Below are 20,572 nucleotides of genomic sequence, written 5' to 3'. Positions count from 1 at the left end.
GATCTGATTTTATGATCTGAGTAGAAGGCAACTACATGTTCTGTTTCAGTTCAAGTTAGATGCTACTAGTAATTGAGTTTGTCTACCGTGTGAGTGTGTTCCCTTTGCCTTCCTCAAGACCACATCTACTGTAGTGCGAGCTTTGTTTCTCATCAGAGCGCCGTCTTTGATGTGGCGTTACGTGGAGATAATTACTTGATCACGGAGAAGGGAAATTGAGGGGGGATTGCTAATTATGAAGTTAATGTGGAAAGAAAGAGAGGATAAGACATTGAACAGCAGCCCTCCCCCAGGTGAGACCAGTGTGGGTGCGCACATACAGTATCTCCATGCCCACATGAACAAACATGGCTGTGCATGTGTGCGTGAGCGTGTGAGAGTTTCAACACATGTGTGCGAAGACACGTGGGTGAGTATCTGTAAATGCATGTGCATCTATTATGTATGTTTAACGTCAGTGGGAAGTAGAAAGTCATTATGGAACAGATGCCAAACAAGCCCTCAGTAAGCTGTGCTTAATAGGTCTTACAGAAGCTCATCAGCAGGTCTCCACACTCCCACTCCCACACACACACACACACACAGGTTTGCCAGTCACTTCTCAGTGGAATTGCACATGTCAGACCCTCGGTTTCATATTCTGAGCCAAAAATAGCATCAAAACAAGCAAAATGGAAATGAATGAATTGCAAAGAGAAAACCAATTTCGATGCATTTCTCAGTATGTTCTCTTTTTTTTCTTCTTTCAGAGACGGTGAATGCTGCGAGAGGTCTCAGCCGTGCTGTTAAACTTACAAGTGATTACTGTTTTAATTATAGCTTAATCTTTCAATTATTTCATGACTAATCATTTTCTAGATTAATTGTTCAGGCTATAAAAATAAATTCAGAAAATATCACGTCTGTCAGGATTTCCCAAAGGGACGTCAAACTGCTCCAAAAGCCCAGTCGGGCCATTGACTATGACAAAAAAAAAAAGCAGCAAAGCTTCATATTGATGAAGCTGGAAACTGTGTGGCACTGTTGTCTAATAAATGCTCGTATTGATAAATCGCTTATCAAAAATCTAGGTCGCGCCCAATCTTCACACTTCTGTTTTATTGTTTGTTCGGTTGACACATTTGCGGCTTGTTCTCAATTCCTGGTTTCTCACCGTTCACTTGTTCATGTGGCCAGTATCCGGGTGTGACATTGTTTCCCTCTTATTTTCACGCTCATCAACACCTCCACCAATCAGCCAATTAGCTGCTTCCCCACAGTGTGCAGGAGCTGGAGTGTCCCTTCCTCAGCCGCCCCTCCCTCACCCGCTCCTGCCCGACCAGATGGCAGAGGGACAGATCCACGATTACTTGTGAGGAGTGTCACGTCCATCGGCCATCTTGGCGTAGCGCATGGCGCCTCGGGGCGTGTCCGTTGCCAGCCCCCCCCACACACACACACACCCTCCCAACCCTCCGTGCCAGGGATCGTGGGCATGTCAGCTGTTGCACCTCAGACGTGCCGCAGCTGCAGATGCTGCTCATTTGCAGGTTAATGTATTTTGTGGAGAGCTGTGTCAGAGCGCCGGTGAGCCAAGCGAGTCATCCATCCAGGTGGAGCAGAACAGATTAGGGAGCTTTTTTTTTTTTTTTTGCATTGTACAACCTCTGGTGGGCCAAAATGAGAAAGTGCAGTTGTGTGCAGAGCGCGGTGAGAAAACACTTTCTTACTGTGAAAATCTTGTTATTGTTTTCTGTGGTTGTCCTCCTCTGGCAGGAGTACTGAGACACCCGGGGTGTAGACCCTCCTGGAGATGTTGGCGGGGCGTCCTGTGTAGAACGAAACAAGCAGGGACTCACAAACACACACGTGCCATGTCATATATCATCTCAAATTTCGGAGCCTTTGCAAACTGTTGACAGGCTAAATGTGTAAACGAGTGTTAGGTTATTCCTGACTAGCGCGGAGCCAAGCGTTCAAATTGAATTACATAAAAATGTAGCCATTTGCCTAGGAGAAGTTATTTTTATGACTGTGTGTCTCCAGGGCAACAGGCTAATGACACTCATCTCACAGTCTGGTGGCATCCAAATCCATTACACTACCTATCCCGTGGCATTACAAATCTGCTTGCCATCATCCAATTTGCCTCCTGTAAATTGCCTTTTCATTCTATGAAGAAATGGTTCCCCCATTTGTAATATATGTGTCAAAAGGATTACCAATGTAATATTAATATTCTTGCAGACAATTAGACATCACAAAAGGGAACATTGTGTCCATAAAATTACCCATGGAATGGGTAGGAGAATGATACAGAGTGGGGTGGGAGGAAGAGGAGAAAGAGGAAGATGGAGACACTGTCGCTGCACCGTGTTGAATGGGATCGATGCTGCAGAGGGAACAGGGATGTTTCAGAAAGATAATGAAAAGACCTGGTTCCTCTCACACTGCTGGGCTGAATCAATCAGTATGGGATTCAAAAAATGTTCATCATTTATTCTCTGCCAGGAGCCTTCCTGTTCTCCCGGAAAAAAAAAAAAAGAATAACTTTGAATATATTTCACAGCACAATTTTTCTGCCAATCAAAAAGTAAAGCTACCTTAAAAAAAACTCCCTTACTGAGCTCCTTCTAAATACAACAGGAGGTTCTCCTTCACTTTTCCACCTCAGCTGCAGTTTGTTTAATCCAATATGGTATTGTGGGTCCATGGAGACGAATGCCTGTGCATCAGCATGCAGAGGCAGGTTCTCCCCATCTGGGCGTGGATATTTTACAGGCCTATAACTCTGTGGCAGCTAAAGCTCTCAGACTGATCTCAGCGGCAGCGTTATCCCCACATGGCCTTCTCTCCTGTGTCCCCCTCCACCTTTTGCTGTTTAGCTTCGATGTAACTAAACCAACGTGTGCAGCCTACACTCTGCAGCTTCGTTTCTCCACGTACCATCTGCTGAGATGAAAAGGTTGTGGGACCGCTCCTGCACCCTCCTCTACACCTCAGGCTTCTTCTTTCCCTCCTTGGTGATTGCCTTGTCACACCAGGCTGAGGAGGAGCGCTCAGGTGGGTAAATGAAATCCTCTCAGGCTGATGAGCGTGGGTCAAAGGTCACAGAGGGTCCACCTCTTAAGGGAGTCTGCTTGGCTTCGCCACCCACGCACTTACCCACACACAGCCTCCTCAGACGCCCAGCCCACCTGTCTGCTAACCACAGAGTGAAGGCAGACACATGCTCACGACGAGCCAGATGAAACCCTTAAACCCCTGGCAATCATTTCCATTTTTCTTCCTTTTAAGCAGCATACTCTTACATCTCACCACCTCTCCACTTAAACAGGCCGAGCAGCCTCTCTGCGAAGCAAGAAGTAATGGAAAGCGTTACATTTCAATGGGTTTAATGCTCGAAATTCTTCCGCAACTTGCTTTAGAATATTTATGATTGTGGAACACATAGCATTTCCCGACAAGCTGCAGGCAAATGTGCCTGAGAAGTAGCCTGTTTGGGGAATATTTTATCTCCTGGTAGACCCCTTAAATGGATTTATCTCTCATAAAAAACAATCTCCCAGCGCCACGCAGATAAATGCCTCCGCGCATTACCTTGTTGGCTTCGGAAAGTGGAGAGAGGAACCGCGAAATGCAAGCAGAGAGGTTGGCTCGTGGTTACCTGGGGAGATGGGTCAATAAATGCCAGCATGGCATCATTAGCCTTGTCACTTAATGATGCGGCCCACTAAAAGCATGCCGCCGCTGATGTGCCGCACTGACGTGGCTACGTGGAGACAACGCTGGAGCCAGAGAAAAGGAGGGGGCACAGAGAATGTCAGTGTGGCCATTAACGCCGTCACAGGCTGTTAGGAGGAAACATAGATGGAACCTGGCAAACTCCGCAGGTTGACTCTTTTTTTTTTTCTCTCCACTGTGGGGGGAAATAGAGACCACATGTTTCTTTATTTTGGATCCATATGTCGCCAAGCCCGCAGAGTTCCATCCATAAGGGAACAACACGTGTGTGAATGTGAATGTGTGTGTGTGTGTGTGTGTGTGTGTGTGTGTGTGTGTGTGTGTGTGTGTGTGTGTGTGTGTGTGTGTGTGTGTGTGTGTGTGTGTGTGTGTGTGTGTATGCGTTTCCCATAGAGGCGTTCCTCAGAGCCCTGACATCCAGCTGATGGGTTTATTGTGCAATATGTGGGAGGTTTCTGTTGCTATAAACGAGGTGAAATATGGAACTGCGAGCAGAGACAGAGGGAAGTGAGATTTGTACTCGCTGTCAGGAGGCAGACTTCAGAGATGTGGAGGGAGAAGAGAGGAAGTTTATTACATGTAGATGTGGAATATATATAAAAATACCACAATGTTCATTTCCTGCATAAAAAGTAATAAAATATTGTGTTTCCTCAAAGCATCAAGCACTGAGTGCCTTCCCTGGCGTGCTACATAAACAACTTCCTGTTTGGCTCCTAGTGCCACCTAGTGCTTCCTCTACATCTGCCTGTGTATTTCCTCTGTTAGCTGCCGACACACACACGAACCTGAATGAGATGTCCGGTCTCCACAGCAACAGGTCTCCCCTCTCTCATGCTGTCAGTGAACCAGCTGATGTCCAACACGTGCACGCTGGGTAGATCCTTCAGCTCCAGACCTTTAAGCCACGTCCACAGCGATGCAGCCTGGCTGTTCTCTGACACAATGTGAGTGACCACATCGCTGTAACAGGGGAAGAAAAGATTTTTTTTTTAAATATATATATATACGTTAAATAATGTGAACATTCGACGGATATAAAATTGATTTTGAAGTTCATATGTCTGACTTAATAGCAAACTGTTGCACACACAAATTTGCAATTTTCTGGAGACAGGGTTCAGGGCATCTTGCAAATTGAGCTGTGTTTTGGTCTTCACCAACATCTGACACAAACATCTACTGTAGATCTTTAGCTTCTAAATGTGTAACTGTTAACCAGCTAATCTCTAACTCTCTCTGACACTCGATGCTAGGCAGATAGTGTACAGTGAGTTTTTAGAGGGTCCAAAAAACTAAACAAAAGAAGAACAACACTAAAACTTTAGTTCTGCAGTAATAAGTTTGAAAACCTTAAAATGAGTTTCTGGTGCCCTAGTTAGATGACACACTGGTCTGTGGTTAACACAAGCTCAGGACATTTTCACATTTTATTCTACAATATAAAATATAACATTAAATACCACCGTTGGGATTTTCTTAAGCTCTCTGTATCTTTCTGTTACATGGGTTCCAAAAAGGACAGAGACAGCACAGGTTGTCAGGGTCATTAAAGGAGAATTCCAGTCATTTTCTAAGTAACGCTACTACAGCTCTAGTTCCCCGAGTGCGACCATAGGAATAAATCTGAGAAAAATATGTGCAGCCCTGACCTATCTCTCCTCCTGCTAGCTGCGCTACACTGCAGTTAAACAGTGATTACTTCAGTTTTTTTAACCGCGGCTTTGGCCTCTATATAATGCTCAAAATATCACTACAAATGCTTTGCAACATCCACCAGTTCCTTACCAGACAACACTGCCAGTGGTCAATCGACAGTCGATTAGTAAGGTCTACCAAGGAAGCCAGCATGAACAGAGCTACGTGATAAAACAGTTAACAAACACAGCTCTCTCATATTAACAGAGTTATGCACAGTCAGTGTTGTGTGGTAAGGAACTGGTGGATGTTGCAAAGCATTTGTAGTGATATTTTGAGCATTATATGTTTTAAGTTTAAGTTTAAAATCCTAGAGGAAACACTGGAAGAACTGCCCCCATTACTTCACTGTTTAACTGCAGTGGAGGAGAGCTAGGTCCGGTCTGCACATATTTTTCTAGGATTTTTTCCTATGGTCGCACTCTGGAACCTAGAGCTGTAGAGCATTTCTTAGAAAATGACCGGAATTCTCCTTTAAATGTCATCACTAAATCTGAAAAGTTAAAGCAGATATCAGTGGAATGTTTTTGTTAATATAAGTCCTAAATAGTCCTATTTTCCGTCAGCAATCACTTACATGAAGTATTTCAGCCTAAACACGAGTCTCTCCGTCACTCTGCTCTGCTGTAACCCGAGGAGAAAATTTTCCTTGTGGGATACAAGTGTTATCCAATGAGGAGAGAGAACGGCATGAAGGGCTGTGTGTGCAGCCAAGGGATGCGCGTGAATGTGGTGACGTAGCACGAGGACCAATTGATGCCTGACAAGGGCGGGGGCTGCTAACTCATGGTGCGTTCAAAGAAACTCGTACTTTGTGTTTTTCCTTCCTGTGAAGTCATACCAGTTCGATCTGGTACGAGTTCACGGGTCGGAAGTTTGCCAAGACACGTGACCAACTGGGCGGCTACGTCATCAGAAACGCAAAGGATTGTGGGTATCTTTGGCCAATTTCCCCCGATCTACATAGCGCGCTAGACACGGGATGATTGATACACAGCGATTTCCTCGAAAACCACACAAGCTTGAACCGTCAGATTTTGTCACTATGTTCAGCACTCAACACCGACCAATCCTGGGAAAGCTTGTGAAATTACGTCACGCCATTCAAAAGTTATTAGCGCGAACCTGTTTTTGACTACGGAAAGTAAAATGTTAGGTGCTGTAGTTTTTTTGTGATCAAAAGTTGTATTGTGTGTTTCATGCAATAATAATATGACCTAACAACAGATGAATTCGTACATAAACAGGTCCTAATGTAGCAATGTCATAGTTTTGAAGTTTAGAGGCAAAACAGGTTGAAGTGTCAGTAGTCGCTGCAGGGACGATTGATACAGCTGTTTCAAATGTCCCTCACGCCACCGTGCGTAGTGATTGTGGTCACACTGCGCGATCAATATCTGTATATAAATCACCAAATTAATACCCTAACTGTTTTGCAATGAACAACAACCGATTTTAATGAACAACATGTATTTTTAATAAACACCACATATTTTTAATGTTCGTGTTTATGACGTGAATCAACAGATATTCAGCAAAGTGAGGGGAAAATGCCGAGGGTAAAATGACAATATGTTCAACTGTGTATCCATAAACATGACTTAGGGCAGGGAAATAAGTAAATGAAATGAAAATGCAGTTGTCCAACAACTCGTACAAAAGAAGAAAGGCGAGTTTAATCGAAATGCGGATCTTGACAATTACGCACGGGACAAAAATATTTATTTGACCTATTTATATTGTGAGAAATTATGTGACATTTTGGCAATAACTAGTACACTAGTATGTTGTCTGATATGCTGCATAAAAACGGGAGTAATGACAGTAGTTTCTGTTTAAAACATGCTGTTTCAACCGCCCCTCCTCTGTGTCTCAAACGACCCGCATAGGTGGGGCGTTTGAGACAAATGTCAACTTACGTTCAAAGTTATAAAACAGCGCGATCATCCAACATATGTGTTAAATTACACTTGTAACTAAGAGAATACACATGTGAGTTGTTGATCACATGATAAAAATGTTTGTGTACATAACGTCATCTTTGAAAAAGACGTTTAAATGAAAAGTGTATCAATCGACCCGGCGCTCCCCTAAATAATAACAAAAGTAGCCTACAATAAAAAAACAGAATTAACTGGCACAATGCAGCGGGCAAAGGGAAACAACAAATAACCATACCGCCTAAAACTAAATCCAGCCGCAAAGAAACGATACGAGGACAAAATAAAGACAATCAAAGGGCTGGATCCCTATGAACATAAGGTGTGGTCCGCTGACATTAACCTGCTGCCCAACTTTCCATGCTGGTAAACAAAAAAACGAAAGTCCATTGCGGATCTTTTTGCCCTGTCTATCGTGCGAACGACTGTTGCAATTCACAACACAGCAGGTTGACGGCATCTTCAAACCAGAGCAGTAGATATTTGAAACTGGCGTTCTTGCCTCCACAAATTCAAAGTCTGGCGCGTTTGTTTGTGCCATAGATTCCCACAATGCTTTGCGTTCCCCGCCGGGAATACGTCATGATGACGACACGCTGGCAATCTCTATAGGGAACTTTCACAGACAACAGGACGGTAAAAACACGAGCTACGGGTTACCTGGAACGCTACCAAGTCGTAGTTGTGACTTGAAGCTGTAACTTACGGTTTCAAAAGCCTGCCTTGAACGCAGCATTAGCCGAAACGGCCGTGAAGCTGATATCTGCTTTAACCCTAACACTCTTAGTTATGTAAACTTCACACTTGTGCAAACTATAAATACGTTTATGAGATACAGGGCTTTTGAAGAAGGGGCAGGAATCTTTTTCATGTCTATGTCATGGCCAAACATCAGCTTATGACTTATATCAGGGCTATTCAATTCCCCCCCCCCCCCCAAAAAAAAAAAGACACAGAGGGAAACACGTTTTGCGAGAACTCCAAATACCCACTGTAGTTCAGACAGTGAATGCACCACTCAACGCAGCCTAGCAACACGCAACCCACCCACCCAGTCAGTGCGTTGTTTTGAAAGTTACCGGTAGAACTGAGGCTTGGTCGGTCACCGTGTTCTCCAGAAACACCGTGTCGGGCCACAGCAGCTCGTCACGGAGCGGGAGGCTTCGCCGCGGCGGACGTCCGGACGGCCGAGGCCGAGGCTGCCCTCCGTGGTCCTGTGGTGCGCAGCGCTACAGGTCAGCGAGAGACAAGTCTCCCCGTCCGTCCGGGACCGACGGACCTCACACTCCACAGCGGGCCGTTGCGGCACGACACGGTGTTTCTGGAGAGCACGCTGACCGATCCTCAGCCCTCCCATCAGCCAACAATAAACCGTGGTGGCTGGTTAATACTCTACCAGTCGCTCCACTCCTTTCAGACATGAGCACTGTCCAGCGCAGTGACAGCACGCCACGCTCCGCTGTCCTTTTTTTTCTTCTCTTTTTGAGGGAATCAATAGTAGGTTAATAAATAACCAATATTTTAATTTTAACGAAACTAAATACTACTTGCAATGGAATCAGAACAGTAACTTGATTAGGATAGCTACTTTTCAAAGGAATAATCCGTAATCAAATACTTTTGCCCCAAATGGCTTTCTGCTCCTTGTTTTTCACCAATCAAAATATGTTAGAAAAGAAATCTTTGTTCATCTTTAGGCCTAATTTTAAGACTAGGCTACATTTAGTGATTTACATAACCCCCTGCTGTAAACCTCAGTAACTCAGACAGTAGCCTAGGCCTCAGGAAACTTTTAGTTCCTAAAAAAAACCTCCAATTCAAAGCATTAACAGCCACACCTTTACTACTACTATCACTACTACTTTTATTGACTTATTCTCTTTTTTCTGGCTGTGTAGATTTGTTTTTAATAGCTAATGCTGGGTTTTAAAAATGCCCCACATTTGTCATAACCTTCTTATTGACCGCTGAAAATGTCCGGCCCAGCTTAAGGTCTCGGTTTTAAAATCTGGCCCCACTGAATTTGTAATTGAATAGCCCTGACTTATATCATCAAACTAAACTTCCAGGTTGGCCTACAAAAATAAGTCATCCCTGCAGGACTATTTAATCATCCATTATGACAAATGATTCAAACTTAACACTGACAAATGTGTAACTGGTTTTATCAGGTTTGACTCACAGTAGCTCAACCACTGATTTTGAAAAAAAAAAAAGTTGCTAAATTCTGATTATGGTACAGAAACATGACTAATTTACCAAAGGGCCCGCCCTAAACCAAACCACTGAGTTCAGATAAGAAAGGACAAATACAGAAATCTCTAATATAAAAAAGTGAGTTCAAATAAATTGCTAATAGTAATTTATAGTCACTGATTTAAGTAATTATGTTTCTCTTTCTGCAAAATCTAAGAAGAAGAAAAAAAAGACTTGACTCCACATCTACTAATTAGTATGTTTCACAGGAACAAGAAGACTTCCTCTGTACTGTTGGATTTAACAAAATAAAACTTTCCTGTCTTGGTCTCAATAGCCTTCAGAAAGCAAAACAGTTCAAGTGCTGCTTTTGAAATGCAGCTCAGATCTCGGCATCATGGTCTTATCCGTGCTGTTTGGGGATCAACACTGGGTGAACAACAATCAGCACAGACCCTCAGTGCCTCCCTCCACTGTTTGATCGCTGAACTCATTCAACCAGTGCCTTCTACAGCTCCGCCGAGACTTTCAGCAGACTTTTTATCATGGTCTCCTCCCCTCTGCTTGCTGCAACAGAGTCTAACTACCATACCCAATCAGAGCACCCAGCCGTGCATAATTACCCTCGCCACACTCCTCCTCTTCCTCTCTTCTGACGTGGGTAAATTGCTGGAAAGACTCCTTAAGGGAGGTCCCAGCAGAGCTCAGGCTCAGGCCTAATTGACCAAATCACTGGCGAAACTAATCCTCTAGCTGTTTGGCATACCAGTCCAGACGCTGATGGTCCATGTTTAAAAAATAGAAATCCTTCCCTGTGCAAAGACATGGACAAAGAGCCTCCAACACATACACATTTGAGATATCTAAGGGGCACAAAGGCTTAAACTCCCTCACCGTGAACACTTGTCTAACCACAGTAATAGAGTTTTGGCTCTCAGGTTGATTTCCCTCCGAGGTTGAGTTGCTATGTTGGAACAAAATTGAGGATCATAAAGAAAAAAAAACACACTCAATCCTTTTGCCATGTTTACCAAGATATAATCCAGCCGCTGAATTTGGATCCTTATCTTAACACGTAGCTGCGCGGAATGTAAAACGGCAGATTGGCATGCAAATGAGTTAAAATGCAAGCCCAGCAGCAGATTGTGCTTCCCCGAATCAGTGGGACTCTGAGCCCAGACACAAGGACGAGCTAAAGTCAATGGGCTTTGATATGGAGAACTCTCTGGAGTCGTCTCTCTGTCCTGTTCGGCGGCGGCGGCCACCCTCCCATCCCTTCAGAAAGTGAAAAACAACAGGAAGATCTGAGATCGAGTGTGTCCACACAAGATTTATACACGAGAGTGAGTTTTATCTGTTTGCCTTTCACAGCTGCTCCTGTGAGCCATCTTCACTCAGATGGAAGATGGTAGATAAACTAAATCAATAATAATGTAAATTTAATGACATCAAGCCAGTGCTTTCAGTGTGTAATATGTAAAACAAGGTTATAACGGAGTAACCTGATTTTATCATACTTAAAACACTCCCCTTTCTTTAATTTGATGTCCTTTCTGACCCGTTTGCTTAGAACGACATGTGCATAGGCACCATGTGATAGTTGAGACCCTTTTCAGTGTTCTTGTTTAAAGGGGAACTATGCAAGTCCGATCACTTTTCCGCTGTTTTGCTAACCCTCCTCCCGGTCATGTGCATTTGTTTACAACGAAACCCGCAAAAAAACAATCTATGGAGCAGTGGATAAAGTTATTTATCATATACGTCTTACAATGTGTATATCTGTGCAGTCTTAAACTACTTGTCATAAACAAGAGATTACGCGGTGCCGCTGAGATTGAGAACTGGGACACCAGCAAGGTTGGTTTTCGTCCATCCTCCCCATAACAAGTCATTTAACCATCACAATTACTCTGAAGCTGTTTAATAAATTAATAATTTTAATTTAATAAAGGTACAAATCTTGCTTTAACATTGGGAGGGGCAGCGGCACCACTATGTTAGTTTGGCAGGTTGAACACAGAAAGCCTTACGTAATCTCCCTAAAAACAAGTTACAAGTCATTTATTTAACCATCACAATTACTGATTAAGGTACAAATGTAGCTTTAGCCTATAGGATAAAAATCTAGCATAGTTCCTCTTTAAAAAGTTAGTTGAAAGCAGCTAGCTACAGCTGCTAAATCTGCTAGCAACAGCTGTATTGCCACTGAACAAAATACTGTAAATTGTCACTACCTAGAAATTAGAAGTCTGCCTTTGTCTTTGCCTGAAATCTTTGTCTGTGAAAAATTAGAGTGGTGCATATGTCCTTCATCACACTAACATTCATACTGTACCAAACACTTGACAGCAGAAACTACAGCAGAGCTTAAAGTTTAGAGCGATGGTTATAAGTGTGTGTGTGTGTGTGTGTGTGTGTGTGTGTGTGTGTGTGTGTGTGTGTGTGTGTGTGTGTGTGTGTGTGTGTGTGTGTGTGTGTGTGTTGCCGTTCATGAAAGAGCATTTATTGCAGCTCATCAATCTGCCAGGACAAACTTGTCGATATTTGGATCCAAGTTCAAGTGCATCAGATTTGAAATTAGGACAGTGTGTGTTTGTTTGTGTGTGTGTGTGTGTGTGTGTGTGTGTGTGTGTGTGTGTGTGTGTGTGTGTGTGTGTGTGTGTGTGTGTGTGTGTGTGTGTGTGTGTGTGTGTGTGTGTGTGTAAGAGAGAAAAGAGAGAGAGAGACAGCACATGTATTCATGGGCAGAGGAATGCACACAGTGTATCAGACCATATGCCGGAGGCAGCGTGCCTATAACTTGTGTAAGTGTAGATAACGGGAGGTGTTGCTATCAAACTGCAGCTGATATCAGTTTTGTCGACTTGCAGAATTCATGTCAGTTTGAAGCAGGCACGCTCCACTTCCTGTCGTTGGTTTCAAACAATTGTATCAAGCCAAGTGTAACCGTAGGAGCGCTCAAGCTGTGTTTCTGGGAATGCTGCCATGGCCAAGCTGGCGCACGGCTGGCAGGCACACTTAGACATGCATTTGAACACTCACACAAACACACAAACACACACCTGCTGGTTATACTAAACTCATGAGGACACTTCCTTGACTACATATAAATCATATGCTAATTTCATCCTTAAGGTAACTTTAATTTGGAGAAAACAGCCCTCGCTGTGAACGTCTTAAAGTCATATTAGTTCTTAAAAATGAAACAGAGGAACACACACAAACATACAAACACACACACACACACACACACACACACACACACACCTGCTCATCAGCGCCTGAGTTTAAAGTCCCACAATAACAAAATGTCAACTTATAAAAATGGGAGGTGGCATCAACTGTATGACAAGTCTGAAAGAAACCTCTGTTGTGGACGTCAAGCCGAGGACCTCTGCTGTGTTCACAGTGTGGGACTGAAAAGATCCTTTCAACTGGAGATGGAGGGGAAACAGAGAAGGCCCGCTGCTTCCGTAATTACTTCACAATGGAGGATCCATCATCACTGGGAGCGAGCTCACCGAGAATCCCTCCTCAAGTGCAACTTAACAGAAAACTTTCACCAAACTCATTAAAATAAAGTTTGTGTGGGCACCGATACCTTTTCCTCCGGTGTTTTCTTTTAAAGTCCTCTCACTGCCAACAGGCTGCGGCTGCATTAGACCTGCTCTTCCCTTCCTAAACGTATTTATGTAGGAGCTGAGTTATGGCTCAGAGGGGGAAAATCCACTAAGGTGTTACAGAGGCAGGATGGATGCCCTGGCCTTTCTTTAATTAAGTATTCATGAGTCAATAGTGGCTCACTAACCAGCTAATTGAACCTTAACTTCTTTTTTTTTAAAAAGAGAGAAGTTGTAAAGAAAATGCCACAAAGTAATAATGAATATCTCAGTGGAGGACCGGTCTCTTTAATTATGCCCTGACTTTTTCGTTTTCTTCGAGGAACACTCTAACAGCCTGATCTGTCGTTTCTATGAATATCCGGGCTGCAGGTTTAGCGGCGATGGCTGTGTACAGATAGATATTACATTACTCGCATCATTTCTGCTTCTGCAGCCCAGAAATGAACGTTTATTTAAGCAGTGAATTGATTTTGCATCTACCAGCCTGGAAGCAAAAGGCACAGCCGCACTTAGACAGGCCTCTAAGTGGTTATCGTGACCTGCCGTTTCACTAGGGTTAAAATAAAGGCCCTGAAAGCCCAGGTCAAACTGTTCTGCCTGCTACCTGAGCAAATAAAAAAAAACACACACACACACAAGCAGAAAAAACAGTCAAACCTGCTTCCTGCTTCTCTCTGAGCTGTAGAGTAATGCATTCTCCTGAGCTCCACAATCAGAAAAGCTTTTAAGCGCCAACCCCTGCTCAGTCAGTGAACAACAAAATAGCAAGCTTTTTACAACCTGAGGATGTCTTCCACAATAAAGCCCTTTGACCTGGCCAGTTGGGTCAGAAAGCTTCTCCTGCTGCAGCCCATTTTCCTCTCCACCAGGTACAGCCTGACATCCTCAAACTTCACCGCTTCACGCCTGGGGACGCCGGCTTCCACCGGTCGCGACCTTTTCCTCACGCGAGGCGGGATGGGAGTGTGGAACATCTCTGTTCAGATGAGCTGTCCAAAGTATTTCTCAGCCTCTAGGAATTTCTGCCCAAGTGAGCTTTTGTTGGCGTTACATGCCACTTAACTTCCACCTAGGGAAAAACACCCACTTTGATAAGGCCACGGGTTGTTTATTTGACAGTTGTAGCTTTCCTTTTTTTTTTTTTCCTCGCCTGATGGTGGGACAGTGTCAGTTGGAGCAGGGTTGGTGAAAGTTGGTAGACAGGAAAAAGCGTCTGGCAACAGGTGTTGAGGATTTGGTGTTTACCAAAAACCACCTGCCAAGATCGAATGATTGAGGATGTGAGAAAAAAGATAAAAACACCCCGTTGGCATGGCATTATTCACTTCCAGTCAAAGTTGTTCTGCAAACACATTCGTTTGGAGGAAGTAAACACTGACTGCCTCATTCAGTCACTTCTTAAAAAGCAACTCAACTTTTTTTGTTGTTGTGTTTTTTTGTTTTTTTTTTCTTCCTGCAGTTGCAACTCTACTCTCTTGGCTGGAGTGAAGTCTCACTCCTGGGAGATGCCTGCATCCTGGTCACCTCGCAAACCTCTCACAGCTGTCCTGCCATGTCCAGTTCGTCTCGCCACTCACTGTCTCATTATGTCCGGACCAAGTCTGCGCCATCTGCTCTGCCGTTTTAATTAGCTGCCTGCCTAAAAATGAGAGCCTTTGTGGGCAATTCCCGTGAGATCCCAAAAGCTCATGCACTGCCTTTGCACACAAACACACACACGCACACACACGCACGCACAGGTACTGTATATGCAAACCACTGATAATCAGGAACATTTATCCAGGGAATATGCAGTGGTCAGGAACGCAGACAGAAAACGGATTTAATCTGTTGAACTCATCTATTCCTTTTGTTTCCAAAGAGGTAATTACAACATGATGCATCTGCTTCGCTAGACCAAATAGAAAGATTTGTTGATTTAGATGAAGGGGGAAAAAAACATCATTACAGGCCTTGATTCTACATCTAATTACCTCTCTGTTCATTTCTCCGCTTTAATAAGCGCACCTTGCTTCTGTCTGCTTCACAAAAATTATTACACGCTTCTCATTAGCACGGAGTTCCGGGGGTTAACGGGTGTCACAGGGCAGGCGCCACTAATTGTTTGAGGGTTTAGCCCCCCGATCACTCAGCTGTATATGAGGAGGCTGGCCCCCATCCAGACAGAGACTGATGAAATCCCAACATCACTGAGACAAATGGCTCCTACACTGCCAGCAGGAATCACTGCGAGAGCAACATCCCAATTTCTCATCTATACAGTGGCTCTATGGGTGCAGGATAAAATTGCCTCATAATTATGATTATGATATTATTCAGATTGATGAGAAAGGATAATGTGATAGTCAGGGAGACTGTGAGCCGAACTTTGTTCTCGGTCAGAACCACTGGACTTTATCTTCCTGGAAATTCCAGTGGAGATATTTAATATGACAGGTGAAGAAATGTGTAGAAAATCATGCTTTAGTTGTCCAATGGTTGTAATTTGTCAACTCTATGTTCATATGTATAGTACAGTGGCAAAAACGACAGTGGCATGCAAAAATTTGGGCACCCCTGGTGAAAATTTCTGTTAACAGTTAAAGGTCCAGTGTGTAAAAATTGGCAAGGTTTATTGGCAAAATCTGAATATACTACCCATGAATGTATTTGTGTATAATCGCTATAAAAAAATGTGTTTGGTTTTCGTAGCCTTATAATTATTCTTTTATATACACATATAGCAAGGGTCTTGCAGAGTGTCACCATCTTGCACCGCCATGTTTGTACGTCAGCCCAAACGTAAAATCCAGCGCTGCAATCTAGAATCTGAACGCCTAGATACCACGGTTTTCCCCTCCATTATACACACTGGACCTTTAAGCAAGCGGAAGATTAAACGATCTCCAAAAGGCATAAAGTTAAACATGAAACACTCTTACAATATTTTAAGCAATATCAGTGTATTATTTTTGTTTTCTACCATTTTAAAGTGAAAAGGGGAAACAAAGCAGCATCCTGCAAAAGAATGGGAAACCCAGGAGACTTGAGCTCTCACATAGCTTTGACTAAGGTATCAGACAAGCTGATGACACGCTATGATAATTTCCAAAGGTGGCCAAACCTTTACTGCGGGCCCTTTACCTTTTCTGTCTTTCTTGAAAATGAAAAAACCTCCGCCGAGGAAAAACATGTTCGCAAACTAACCAAACTAACAATATCTTTGACCAATTACTGTCATGTTTTTTTTTATCTTTTTTTTTTTTTCAACACACGTGCAGACTTCCACTCGTGCCTTCAGTCATATTTCACAGCAAAAAGTTACACAGGAGGACTTACAGGATGTGCCAGTTACGCAGTGCGGTCCCATGTAGGAAGATCAGAGGACAACGTACTCGGACATACGGTATGATCAGCTGTAACAACGGCGCTGCTAAAACAAAGAAAAGAAAAAGAAAAAAGCACTGGGTGTCGCTGTGTTCTCCTGTGGTTCAGCTGCAGCTCCACAGCTGTCAGAGCAGCCTCTGCTGTCCCTCTCTCTTCAGCCTGGCGTTTGGCTGCACTTTGTATAAAAACAGCTCAACATTGTAAGATGTAGCCTAGCTGCTAATGCTGCTTAGCTGTAGCACCGTGTGTGTTTTGTAACGACAGAAAAAAACAAAAACAACTACGTCGATCATTCTCCGGGGGCACAAGCTTAGTCACAGACACTCAATAGTGCGTTTGAGCCAGGTTTGTCCGCTTTCGCGTACCGTATTCAAAGATGGCGATGCAACATGACAGCCTCCAGTGGGTGCACCAGCCACCTATGTATTTGTAAAAAACTCATTCTACGCAACGAGACAGCCTTCATTTGTATGCGGTTTAGACTTCGGTAAATACGTATTTATGAAAGCAATATTTGATTTTTGCTAATAAAAAGCCAAATAAGCTACATACTGTCCCTTTAAAGATGAAAATTAATAAAGTTTAAAATGTAAAGCAAATGTGTCATCTGTAACTTTATCCCTTTTGAAGATCAATTCATCTCAACTGTTCACATTAACAAAAATTTTGACCAGGGGTGCCCAAACATTTGCATGCCATTGTATGTGACAATGAAAGCGGGAATCAGTAGTGATGAACCATGTCTTGAATGTGCAGCTCTCTCAGTTTTACAGTTTAAAAGTCTCAGCTCAGTGTTGAGGTATTCAGCTCATATAACTTTACCATTGTGCTTCTCATAAAGTTGTTTTCAGCCACACAAGGCCAGAAAAAAGGCTCTAAAATCCACTGGTCAACAACAACTGGTGAACACAGTGGAGTTGGTAGTAACAACATCAGAGATGAAAACAAAGATAAGAAAAAGTGAATATTAAAATACAATGGTCAGAAACATGACTCCTAAATAAATCTAGTGTTGCTGCTCGCTAAAAAGATAAACAACTGTTTGATCATTTGCCAGTGATATGCAGTGTTCACTTTATGAATGAAAACTGAGAACTATATCAACAATATTTTTCTTCCATAATGAGGCAATGTAGAAATGTATTACTACTGTGTCACTGCAGTCACAAACAGTTCCTCTAGAGAGGAGGTAATGTCAGGTGACTGAAGCTCAGAGCAGCTTGAAGCCTGGATGAACTAGAACCTCTCCTAGATGAATCATCAGAGATATACAACCATAAAACTGATTTCATAGTTTCTGAGAAAACCTGAAGCAGAAAAGTCAAAATGTCATCACAGAGCTCCCAGCTCCTGGATTTCAGAAAGAAACATTTCAAAGTTGCTTCAAAGTTGGCTGTCTGCTGTCTTACCTGTGAGATGAACTTATGATACTTTCTGAAAATCTGAAGTTCATTCATCGGTGTAAACGAGTTAACTGACAGATTATGTTTTGTGAGACCTACCAGATGCAACAGCTGACTTCTCCATCCTCACAAAGATGTTTGTGTATGAAATAAAAATGAAAACTTAGACCTGACCTGCAGCAGTGCATCTGATTCAACACATTGTAACAGTTGTCAACTCTGTTAAATGAGCCGATGATGTCCTGCCTCTTTTTAAAGGTGAAGAAAGTCTGAATTTCGAGCTACATGAAGGTCAACGCCTATAGAGGCCCATCCTCTGGGGACCAGGAATCATACCGGGGGATTTCATGGCAATTTGTACAATTGTGTTGTTCTCTAGTATGTGAGTAGACAAATGTCACTGGGTCATCAAAGTTAGATCTGAAGGTGTACCATTACCATTAAATGTTTCCTTAACTAAAACGAGAAAATTAGTTTTATTACAGTAAGATGAAAAATGACTGAACATGCCATATTTCTGACTAAATATCATATGACATTTTTTTTTGATCAGGGGACTAGTTTGAAAAATGTATTTATTTACTGTTACCAGTAAAAAAAAAAAAAAACCTCATAAAATTATATCAAATCTGGTGTAAAAACATATTTTTTCTCTCTAAGTATAAACATTATTTTTATGAAACGTAAGATTATTGCAGATTCTACTCAAATTGAGGCCGCTCAGAGATTATCTGCTGTTTTGCATAACACACTGTCATAGGTTGCTTGTTTAGCAGCTGTCTCCTAGGCAATTACAATGTGATGTGCATTTATTTTCATTTCTGTTTCTGTTCATTTCTTTCTCATGTTTATTTCACCCACCGCCAAACCACCGGTGACTGCAGCTGTCTGGCTGTCTGCTGGAAACACAAATCGTTAGGGGGAGATCCTAAAACAATTAGCAAACCCTGCAGCGGAGGGAGAGTGTCAAGTGCTTTTTGTTTGTTTCTACAAATAAACCCATAGATAGATAGATAGATAGATAGATAGATAGATAGATAGATAGATAGATAGATAGATAGATAGATAGATAGATAGATAGATAGATAGATAGATAGATAGATAGATAGATAGATAGATAGATAGATAGATAGATAGATAGATAGATAGAAGCAGCATTGTTTTGAAAGTGGTTTGTTTTCCTGTGACTGTTCCCACATCGCATCAGAAACAACCAGGTCCAGTTTGTTTCTGCATTAAAGATTTTGAAATCAATAACCAACAGAGCATCACAAAAGCGAAAACACACAGCCTGAAGGTGAGTCTTATTATCCAGTTTTCTTGCTGAAGAGTTACTGCTTTGTATGAAATAATACTGTATATCAAGTTGAGGCCTCCTAACAAAAGTTAAAGTCTGTAGAAATACACATCTTAACAAATCAAAGTGATAAGAAATGGTTTCCTTTTCATTTGTTTTATTAAAGCAGAAGTAAGCAATCCGGTCGTCTCTGCCATGAAGCTACAGGAAGTATAGAAACAAGCTTGTCTTCCTGTGTTACAGCAATGAATAAAGATCGCAATATTATGATGTAATCTTTAACATTTTTGGATATTAAGAAAGTTATTTCAATTATGTTTTTTTACCATCTGAGGAACATAGCAAAGTTCCAACTCTAGTTTCTTTCACAGAGCTAGAGAAACTTATCCAGGCTTTGATCTCGTCCCGCCTTAACTTCTGCAGCTCAGGCCTCAAAAATCAATCCTCCATCTACAGTTAGTTCACAACGCTGCAGCTCGTCTACTAGCCCAGCATCTCTACAGCAGCAGCTCAGTTCCTGCATTAAAGCAGATATCAGTGGAATGTTTTTGTTAATATAAGTCCTAAATAGTCCTATTTTCCGTCAGCAATCACTTACATGAAGTATTTCAGCCTAAACACGAGTCTCTCCGTCACTCTGCTCTGCTGTAACCTGAGGAGAAAATTTTCCTTGTGGGATACAAGTGTTATCCAATGAGGAGAGAGAACGGCATGAAGGGCTGTGTGTGCAGCCAAGGGATGCGCGTGAATGTGGTGACGTAGCACGAGGACCAATTGATGCCTGACAAGGGCGGGGGCTGCTAACTCATGGTGCGTTCAAAGAAACTCGTACTTTGTGTTTTTCCTTCCTGTGAAGTCATACCAGTTCGATCTGGTACGAGTTCACGGGTCGGAAGTTACGAGTGGCCGTTATAGGGAACTTTCACAGACAACAGGATGGTAAAAACACGAGCTACGGGTTACCTGGAACGCTACCAAGTCGTAGTTGTGACTTGAAGCTGTAACTTACGGTTTCAAAAGCCTGCCTTGAACGCAGCATTAGCCGAAACGGCCGTGAAGCTGATATCTGCTTTAACACAACACTTACATGAGAAATAAGCTCATTTTTGGTATGTATGTATGTTTTACATACATATTATTTACATCAGGATCTGTATTGACGACAGTGAGCAGGATATAACAGTGACAGTGTATGATGATATTATAAAAAGTCGAGATGATTATCTTACCTTCTGATATCACTCTAATCTGAGGTCGCTGCACACGGCCACTCCTAAAAAACCACAACTTTTGCAATCTAAGAACTCCTGCATGTGAATGCCCGAA

At 42.6% G+C, this 20,572-nt stretch overlaps 1 protein-coding gene across 1 annotated transcript in view; it reads right to left on the bottom strand.

Annotated features, from left to right (window-relative positions):
* dntt (deoxynucleotidyltransferase, terminal) overlaps positions 1–14,154 on the bottom strand; it is a gene marked incomplete at both ends in the record, with an annotated part of 103,880 nt that extends 89,726 nt beyond the window's left edge. The window contains 3 exons of the mRNA XM_083988488.1: positions 1,710–1,808; positions 4,512–4,686; positions 13,961–14,154. Of these exons, the coding sequence (XP_083844614.1) occupies positions 1,710–1,808; positions 4,512–4,686; positions 13,961–14,154 (468 nt within the window). The remainder of the gene's footprint in view (positions 1–1,709; positions 1,809–4,511; positions 4,687–13,960) is intronic.
* Between the last annotated feature and the right edge of the window lie 6,418 nt (positions 14,155–20,572).

This window comes from Trachurus trachurus (assembly GCF_905171665.1).
Source record: "Trachurus trachurus genome assembly, chromosome: 15".
In the NCBI taxonomy this organism is placed as follows: Eukaryota; Metazoa; Chordata; class Actinopteri; order Carangiformes; family Carangidae; genus Trachurus; species Trachurus trachurus.
Note: the sequence above shows the minus strand (reverse complement) of the source record. Positions and strands in the feature narration are given on the sequence as shown.